Source organism: Alligator sinensis, unplaced genomic scaffold (assembly GCF_000455745.1).
Source record: "Alligator sinensis unplaced genomic scaffold, ASM45574v1 scaffold1059_1, whole genome shotgun sequence".
In the NCBI taxonomy this organism is placed as follows: domain Eukaryota; kingdom Metazoa; phylum Chordata; order Crocodylia; family Alligatoridae; genus Alligator; species Alligator sinensis.
Window position 1 is genome coordinate 1,366,481 of NW_005842103.1, and position 10,007 is coordinate 1,376,487.

The 10,007-nt window shown below is 49.8% G+C and overlaps 1 protein-coding gene across 3 annotated transcripts in view; it reads left to right on the forward strand.

Annotated features, from left to right (window-relative positions):
* The window catches only part of PLS3 (plastin 3), a 44,559-nt gene extending 40,058 nt beyond the window's left edge, over positions 1–4,501 (forward strand). For all 3 annotated transcript variants that reach the window (XM_025205053.1, XM_006024437.2, XM_006024438.2), the window contains 5 exons: positions 191–305; positions 433–566; positions 1,478–1,601; positions 2,270–2,394; positions 3,245–4,501. In XM_025205053.1, coding sequence (XP_025060838.1) covers positions 191–305; positions 433–566; positions 1,478–1,601; positions 2,270–2,394; positions 3,245–3,377 — 631 coding nt within the window. In that variant the 3' untranslated portion in view covers positions 3,378–4,501. The remainder of the gene's footprint in view (positions 1–190; positions 306–432; positions 567–1,477; positions 1,602–2,269; positions 2,395–3,244) is intronic.
* Positions 4,502–10,007: the final 5,506 nt, after the last annotated feature.

Here is a 10,007-nt window from a genome sequence, read left to right on the forward strand (position 1 = left end):
TTAACTTCATGGCACAACTTTCCCCTTTTGAAGCAGAGGAGAAAGCGTGCAGTCTTTCTCCATTCAGGGTAGTCGTATTGCTGGCTTGTGCTTTGGAAACCTACCTGCTGGGCACAGCATTCAAAGCAAGACGAAAGGGGGAAGGTGCACCAAGGATCGCCGGGGCTAACCAGCGCTATCCCTTTTTTAGCGACCTCCAAGATGCATTGGTAATATTGCAGTTATATGAGAAGATCAAAGTGCCTGTCGACTGGAATAAAGTGAACAGGCCTCCGTACCCCAAGCTGGGGGCAAACATGAAGAAGGTAAGAAAAATAAGCCGTTGGCTAGAAATACAGTTAATGCAAAATGGGGAAACTTCTCTGTATATTGGGGGTCTTGTTGTTCTTCTGGTGCATGATTTGTGTTCAACTTCTCTCCCTGTGGGTGTAGCTAGAAAACTGTAACTATGCAGTAGACTTGGGGAAGCATCCAGCCAAATTTTCTCTGGTCGGCATCGGTGGACAGGACCTGAATGACGGGAACCCAACGCTGACCCTTGCACTTGTCTGGCAGCTGATGAGGAGGTAAAGCGGATCTGAAACAACTCTGCGCTGCTAACGTCACAAGTGTGGCTTGGTGAATCCCGTGCTACCACGTGGCTTTTCTGTCCCTCTGTAGTGGCTAGTCCATGTATGGAGAGCCAAAAACTAGGCATATTTAAACAGAGTTTTAGGTGTTTTAGAAACAAATCTAAATGAAAGGCTTACTGGATTATTGCACCTTTGGAAATTCCTTTTTGCCTCTTTATACTCATGTGGGTAGAAGGAAAGAAACTTTCATTATTAATGGGGAGGGATCCCAATGTTAGTGAATTTATGAAAATAGGAAAGATTTTTACATTTTATAAATCTTTTAACAGAGAGTTAAAAGGCATTGCTCAGAGGAACTGTCGCCATTATAAAACATGTTTTATATTTTATAAAAAAATATTTTGTAATAGCAACAGTTCTTCTAAACAATGCCTTTTAACTCTCTCTAAATGATAAGCTGAGTTTGAACCGTAGAGACAAAAGGAAGTGACTACTTTTTAAAATAACATTAAGCTTTACGTCTATTTGTCTTTTAAATCATGCAAAGCTTTAGATGCGTTATCCCTCTGAAATCGCTCGTGAGCCACGGTCATCAGAGCTGATGGCAACTGCGCAGTTTAACAAGGGACCGAATTGCTGCAATTTTGTACTGTGCAGGTTAGGGGATTCGCGGTGTATTGGTTGTACCAACTTCTGTAACTTCCTAGTGACGTGTCTCTCGTTAGACATTTGTTTGCTGCCTGGTTAGGATATTTTAGAGCGGAGGCTGCCGGAGACGCCCCGGTCTCCTGGTAGGGTCCCTTTTATCCTACCCAAGTGCTGAAGTCTGGACTCGGGTGTAACCGGGACCGTGCGATTGCCCTGTCTGCTCCTCGCTTGTAAGTAATGGTCTCTCTGGGTCCCAGGTACACATTGAATGTCCTCGAGGATCTCGGCGACGGTCAAAAAGCAAATGACGACATCATTGTAAACTGGGTGAACAGGACCTTGAAGGAAGCTGGCAAGTCGACTTCCATCCAGAGCTTTAAGGTACGAGTCTCCTTTCTGCGATGGGAGTGGGGCGACGGGCATTTCCCTTGCCTGGCACTGCAGGCAAACATCTGCACTCCAGCTGCAAACATCTGCATGCCATGAACCACTGTATAAACGAAAGGACAGTGTTGACACAGGGCCAGAGGGTTATAAATCATGCATGAATAAACACTAACCTGGAAATTGGGTTTTCAACCATCTGAGTGAGGTGCTGGAATAGCCTTGAAGTCCCAGGTGGGGAAAGTCCTAACTAGCTCCCAGGCGGAGAAAGTTTGAGTGATTATTGGATGGGATTGTGTGCCGATGATATCATATGAGCGTAATTGTATGATGTGATAACTTGAAGCTGGACTCACCATCTAGTCCCATGTTCTTCCTGGACAACTTCATTTAACGACGTGGGAGTGGTGGGAGTGGGGCTCTTGTTTCCTGCAACCCGGTTCTTGTGTAGCCCTGCCACAGCATGGTAGCTCGGGGAATAGCCTTCCCCTAGCCTAACATAAGGGGCAAAAACTGTATAATAATTCAGTACGTCTTAGAAAGGTCGAGACCAGTGTTTTTGGAGGGTCTGGTTTTCATCGCACCTTCCACTGCCTCTGGACTGAATGTGAAACAGAGAGCAAATCTGTCCGTTCCTTAATGCAAGTCACCGTGTCTCCTACCAGGACAAGACTATCAGCACAAGCTTGGCGGTGGTGGATTTAATTGATGCAATACAGCCCGGTTGTATCAGCTACGATCTTGTAAAGACTGGCAACCTCTCAGAAGACGACAAACAAAATAATGCAAAGTAAGTCTGTCCAGCCTGAGGCTGGAGCATCGCAGTTCCTATTTTGTGCATCTCCGCTGCTCCCAGGCCAGTAGCACGCTCTGCTCCGCTCTCCCAAATCTGAGCACCCTCCAGCTTCACAGCAGTTGCTTGCTTGTGGCCCTCCCAGGCTTTTGGGAGGAAAGCAGTAATGCTCAGCTAGCGCTTAGCAAAGTGATCCTCTTTATCTTCATCTCTGACCTCAGTAATACTTGGCCAGGAGCAGGTGTTTTGAAATTTGAACTCGAGACTGGGCCCAGGGGTCCTTTAGCACCGTCCTGAGCATGGTGCTTCAAAGCAAGCTTGCCGCGCGATGCACAGAGTGGATGTTGGAAACTTCCTCTCCGGGGTGACTCTATCAGAGTAACTCGCAGGAAGTTTTCAGGCAACTTTCTTGCTAGTGCTAAGGTTTGCTTGAATATTCATAGAAAGCAAGCAGGGAGCAAACCTGCTCGGAAACATTCATTCCAGAAGGCATTGAATAATTTTTACCATCTCATCAGATTTTAAAATATGTAGTAGACGATGCAGAGCATCTATTACATTTTCTCAGCAGCTGTAGAAAGACCTGTAATCAAAGTGTTAAGTATCATACGTAGAAATGCAACATTTTCCTGGACTAAAGTTATTTAAAGAGCAGTTGCAGTGTCTTGAAACCTTGCTCAGATAGGGGAAGTACATTTGTTTTAGCTATCTTGAAGCCCAAATTAAGTCTGTTTGTTAGTGGCGATTGGAGTCGCTCTGGCAGAGAGATGTGAGGCGAGTAGTATTCGAGGGGAAAGGATTGTAAATGCTCACCTGGACTCTGTCTGTTTTCTTGAATGGCAAACAGGTATGCGGTGTCAATGGCAAGGAGGATCGGTGCCCGAGTGTACGCTCTCCCAGAGGACCTGGTGGAGGTGAAACCGAAGATGGTCATGACTGTGTTTGCGTGCTTGATGGGCAGGGGAATGAAGAGGGTATAAAATCATTGACACGTGCAGAAAAGCCCAGCCTGCCATCCCAGGTGCAAGACTAGCAGATCAGCTGTGTCCAGCTTGAAATGCAGTTGGCCTAAGACCTGTTGAAGTTTAAAGGACTTTCGGTTTTGCTTTGCAAGACGGGAACGCTATCCAAAATCTCAGGGAGAGGAGTTTAGACCAACAGACTTGCTCTTTTCCCAGGGTGAAGGTTTGACTTGTCAAGTGCTTACAGAAATGCATTCATCTCAGGCCACATCTTAGCGTGCTGCTCTGGGGTTTTCAGATGTGCTGTTTCTCAGATATCCCATGTTTTTTCTTCTGAGGGTTGCTACGGTGGGTTGGCATGAATCTCAAGAGACACAGATCTTACTTTCTATCTGACAGCCGGTTTAATTTGTATTGCGGTCAAAGTATGTTCTGGGTTTCAGCTTCCGCTTGCGTTTGTAACTATAAAGTTACAGGACTAGCTGCAAACCAGTAGCATGGCTTAAAAGGTTAATTGAAACATATATCTGAATCTTCCTGCAGCCTTCTCTTTACACGGTGCTTTTTTTTATACATCTAACAATACTTTGATTACGTTACAAATAAAGCCTAGCGGTTTTTCTCTGGTTACTTTTTTTAAAGGCTTTCACATTTAAAATATATTTGAGAATACCATGAAACTCAGCCTTTCACAACAATAGCTGTTGTCATTTTGCTGGTGTCATGACATCTGGGGATGGAAATGAATGCCTTTTCGTACGCATCTTGATTCAGTTGTGTGCACCTAGAAAATAATTTTTACAAAGTCTGCATGAAAACTATACTTTTTTATTTAAAATGCTGTTGGATATAAAAGTACAGAACATTGTGGGCAGGTTTTGCGAGGGGAAGAAGCAAATGTTACAAACAGCAGGGTTCAATAAACTGAACAGCAACCATGCCGAAACAGAAAACTATTTTTGCAGAAAAAAACCGGAAAGTGTTGTCACCAAAGAAGAAAGGAGCTGTATCCATAGGAGTTAATATACTCTTGCTTTGGCAAGCTGTTTGCTATATTTTGAGATCATATTGCTATTCTGAGCTATTCAAAGTGATGTAATATGGTGGCAAAGCATTAGTTGAAATAAAAACATTTAAATACACCTCGGTGTTGGCTTGTTCAGTCTGATCCAAGTTTGTAGCCTTTCCTGGTCCCGTTTCACTTTCTTTCACTCAACTTGAGGTTCGACAAGGATGAGTGCAAAGCCCTGTACTTCAGAGGGAGCGATCCCCTGCACCGGTGCAGGCTGGGGGTGACGGGCTGGGCAGCAGCTCTGCAGAAAAGGACCTGGGGGGACAGGGGACAAGAAGCTGAACAGGAGCCAGCAGTGTGCCCTCGGTGCCAAGCTGGGCTGCATTGGGAGGAGTATTGCAGCAGATGGAGGGCAGTGATTCTTCCCTCTATTCAGCACAGGGGAGGCCACATCTGGATCCTGTGTCCAGCTGTGGACCCCCAGTACCGCAAGGACATGGACACATTGGATATAATCCAGTGGAGGGCAACAAAAATGGTTGTGGGGCTGGGGGACAGGACTCGTGAGGAGAGGCTGAGGGAACTGGGCTGATTGAGTCTGGAGAAGAGGAGACCGAGGGGCATTGAATAGCAGCCTTCACCTCCCTGCAGGGGGGCTGCAAAGAGGACGGAGCTGGGCTGGGCTCAGTGGGGGCAGACGACAGGACAAGGAGTAATGGGCTCAAGCTGCAGCAAGGGAAGTTGAGGTTGGATATTAGGAAAAACTTTCTCCCTAGGAGGGTGGTGAAGCACTGGGACAGGCTCCCCAGAGAGGTGGTGCAGTCTCCATCCGTGGAGGTGTTGAAGACCCAGGTTTGGAGAGCTGCATCTTCATCTTCCCCTTCTGGTGAGTAACCTTGGCGGGGTGGGGGGTAAGGAGGATGTTTCTGAACGACTCCATTTCAAGGTAGCCACCAAAGGAAATGCCGTCCTTGCTAATGCTCGTGTGTGGCTCTGCCATTCTGCGGGGCACGATCAGGACGTGACCTGTCGGTAATCCCGTGCATCTATCTTCTTGTGCCATGTGACGCTCTTGCACTTGTCCTACTGCAGATTTCACAGCTCTCACTGAAGGATGCTGCTAGACCACGATTACAAGAGCTTGCAGGTTTAAATGAAAGAGGAGCTTTAGGAACTTGTCACGGGGCCTTGTCATAGCTGTGACGTGGTGCACGCCAGGAATTGCACGCCAGTGGGCAGCCGGGGGGCCGGATGTCGTGGGACCTTTGTGAGGAGAGCGTTCTTCATAGAACAAACCTCTGGATGGATGGAGCCTGGATGGTCTGCAAAGTTACTGTCCTGTGTTTTCATGCAGGCTTGTTGCAGGCATCGCCTGTGAGATCGGGGAAATCTGCTCTAAGGACAAGCGCAGGGAACCCCGACGGACTAACCTTGAGCCGGACATCCACAGTGCGTGTCTGTGAAGTCATTCAGAGGGCAAGTCAGACTAAACTTTTGGCGCTAAACTTTTTATTTAACAATCATTCGTAGCTGTATTTGAATATCTTTGATGCACACCCCGCTACCACACTGCCTGGTCTACGTGTACCTTCAAACTCTTTCTTTCTAGCATCTATCATCTTGCAGCCAGAATTTGTGGGCATCGATATAACTTCACGTATTCCTGGATTAATCTGGGAGTCTGCAGCGGGGGGTGGTCTTGCTGGAAACGTGGGGGCTGGCGGTGCTGTTCTGCTCTTGCCGTGCTGCCGTCACATCATGCAAACACGCGTGTCGTTGTGCCCCCGCCGAGCGTGCTGTTCAGATGAATCCCGGCAGTAGCTGCAATCAGTTCTGTTTGGATGACTGTTGTACTGAACAGCCTTGCTGTTAATGGGATTTGCAATGGGGTATGGAGAGGGAATCGGAGATTAATTTAGGAAAGCGAGGCGGTGGGGCCAGGTTTCCTTATGTGTGGGTCTAGGAGAGCCCAAGTTACTGCTGCACCTTTGTGGGCTGGCTTGCCAGTGTGTCGCAGTTAACTGCATGGCAAAGAGACGGTTTGCACACTTCAGCCAATGCACTTTCTAAATACAGCATTAGCGAGTCAATGGGCTGCCTCTTCGAACCCCTTCATTGAGCAAGCAGGCGTGCCTCTCCAGTGTGTTCCTGTGAAATGGGTCTTGTCCCAGCTCATTTTATTCTAATTCCTCCATTTCTGTAAAAGCAAACCCTGCAGTGTGCTGGTTTCCACAGAAGCAGAGGGCTCAGCCTCAGGGACAGGGTTCACGAATGGGTTGATGAATCCCCAGAGAGGAGTGGACCTCACCCTGCATTCCCTCCTTGTCTGATGTGTGATGTCCGCAGCGGAGGCAGCAGCAAATGAAAGGATCTGGCAGCCTCGAGAGGGGCTGCTCCTGGTCTGAGAAGTGCCGTCATCGAGATCAAGCGTCTGGTCAATGGTCATTGAGATCAAGTGGGTCGGGCCCGTGGGTCCAGTGCACTCAGACCCGACAGCGTCTTAGAGGGGGCCTGGGTGGAAACCGTCTGTAGCACTGCGGGTTGAAAGCGGCTGGCGTGTCACAGAGTGCATGTACACATGCAATTCGTGCGATGCAATCAACTCCGGCGCAGTTTGTGCTGGAGTTTATTGCTCCTGGGTGCACGTGCAGATGGCACGTTGAGCCAGGTCAGAGCAGCTCCGGCTAGCAAGGGGCCCAGGGTCATCCTGCCAGCCCAGGGCTGCTCCGACCCAGCTCAACCACGTGCGGTGGGGCTGACTGGTGCACACCAGTGCTTCAGTGCAGGGCTAACCGGCAGGCAGCCCCCGCCCTGACACACCATCATGCCCCAGCCGGCCCCATCAGTGTCTACACATGCTTGCGGTGCACTAAATAATGCTGCAAGTACTAACCTATAGCAGAGTTAATTCATTTCCCCCAACCTAATAGGGCTGCACATATAGATGCCAAGACTTAACTGCGGCAACTCCGGTCTGGTATAAATGCTCCCACCGAGCGTTTGTAGAGATGAGAGCTGGGCAAAGAGTTTGAGGCTGGTTTCATCGTCGCCTGGCATGAAATCTGGGTGATGTCCAGACCGAATTGCAGCAAACTAGGTGTCGTGGGGAAGTGGGTAGTACGTGACTCCAGTGCTTTGGGGGGGAACGGCCCGTGACTCCTGACTGCTGAGGTTCAGGCCACAGACCAGGGCTGCAAGACCTGTGATGAGAGGATGAGCGCCCCAAAGACACCCTGGGGAAGGGGACTGTATAATAAGAAGTAGCATGAAAAGGGGCTGTTGTAAAGGAGGACGTGTCCATCTCTTCCAGCCTGGGGCTGAGCAGCGGGTGACCAATATAAGACATCGCTTTCAGGACTTTTCAATCTCTGCAGCCAAAGGGAAAACATCCTGGAAGCTTCAAAGGCTGAGATAAGGTTTCATCACCACAGCAATAAATCCAGCTAGGAGCTGCTCAGATCCTTTTTCACATGAAAGCCCGGCCTGGCCATGATTTAGGCGTGACCTCTGTCTCCCTGGCTGCGCTGGCTTGAATGATTAAAACCGCCTCTCAATTACTGATTGCAATTGCTTTCCCTAACTGCTCCGAATTTACCCTCCCCCCCGCCTCTCAATTACTGATTGCAATTGCTTGCCCTACCTGCTCGGATTTTACCTCCCCGAGAGCAGCAAATCTGTGCTGCGGTTCCTGTTCAATCGGATAAATTGTCACAGCGCGGGCTCAGATAACTGAGCCAAGCCTGTTTCTGCAAGGGTGCCGATGCCCCGTTGCTGGGGTTTGTGGCTGTTTGGCTGAAATATGCAGCTGATTCTCCACGGCGAGCATCCGATTAGGGGCTGGGATTGTGGCTTTACATATCGGGGGCTGTGGGAGGCGGTGTGGGAGCAAGGGAAGGGGAAAGAGGCCACACCGGGTCAACCCGGGACGGGAAACAGCAGGTAGGTCGCTGGGGAGTGGCAGGGCCAGGGCTTAGCTATGGGGGGACAGGGCCTGGGGGTCCCGTGGAGCCCGCTCTCATCTGCATCAGTTGCACGTCCGGGTGGATGGAGGGTGGTGAAAAGCGGGGGTGCAAGCAGTGTGGTGCAACATGGCCTACAACACAACACACCTTTTTCCCCAGGTAAAAAGAAAGTGGCAGCTGTACTACTAGCCCCAGGGCTGTATTATTCAGTTAAAGATGGAAGCAAAAATGAACGCAACTTTATTGGGATGTGCACTGATTTGCAAAATTATATATATCAAGTTTAAAAAATGCAACAAGTTGCCAGACGATATTGTTTTATTAACCCCGCTGTCCTTCTAGTCAGACGTGCCTTGTCTCCTGTCTCTGCCTTGGAAGCGTTTTGGGGAGCTGAGCTTAAAACGCAGCCAGGCAGGTGGGAAAGTACGGGCAGCTGCATGCATCTGGGCACATCCCCGCAGCCAGCAGCCCCTCCTAGGACCCTCGTCAGCAGCCCGTCAAGGCAGACTCCTCGCTGGTTTGTACAGCTGTGAGATGCTGGGGGCAGCGGTGAGAGGAGAGCATCTTTGCCATGGCTGGCTTGGAGCTGGCCTCTTCCCTCGAAGGAAGCAGGTTAAGTGCACGGGAAATGCAGGGCTTGTGGCTTGCCCTTTCTTGTTCTTAATGCAGCTGCACACTGGAGCTGGGTAACGGGCAGGGGGAAAGCAGGGCAGTTCATCCGGATGGTGATTTGATGGGTGGGTCAGTCCAACCCATGCCAGGCACAAGGGAACCATTTAAAACTCATTTTTTACCTGCCCATAGAGCTTGTATTTCATGCCGCTGCACAGCTCACCCTCATCCACCCCCTTGGAGGAAGGCAGTTCCCGCAGATGCTGCTTTGGCTTTGCACAATTAGCAGGATCATTGGCCAAGATCCTGCCTTGGTCTGCGTGTGCCCTTACGTGTGCATCCCATGGCCCTCCAGCCCCAGAGACGGGTGCAAACAGGGCCCCTCCGTGGGAGTCGCAGGCGGTCCTTGCTCAAGCTGGGAAACCAGGTAAGTGTTCACTTGAACCTCATCTTTGTCCTCTGGCGTGTTTGCCGCTGGTGGCTGGGTGCATCTTGGTCTGCAAGAGCCTGTTCGGAGCAAATCCCTCTCCGCTGTCCTTGTTCCTGGTGCCATCTAGGGGAAAAGGAGGGATCTGATACAGCTACAAATACCGGGCGTGTTATCATGGAGAGGATGAGGAGCAGTCTCAAATTGCAGCAGGGGAAGTTTTAGGGTTGGTATTAGGAAGAACTATCTTGCTATGAAGATGGCTCAGCATTGCTCAGACAACCTGGGCAATCTCTGTCCTTGGAAAGTTAGCAGATGCTTGTCCAGTATGGTGTATCCAGGCATGATCCCGCTCCACGCAGGGCTTGGACTAGCTGTGATGTCCTGGGGACCCTGCCAGCTTGGCTCGTTACGATTGTGACGTGGTTGTGCTGTCATAAACAGCAGCAGTGGAACAACCTCACTACGGGACACACAACCGGGGTGGAAATGCCCTTGCAGAAAGTAGTCCCTTTCACCCTAGTTTCATGCCCTCCTAGCTCACCTGTGCCGAGTGAGCCCAAGGACTTGTTGCATATCTAGACTTAGGCACCCAAAGCCTTGGGGAGGAGACTTGCAGGTGTGTGCCATGTGCT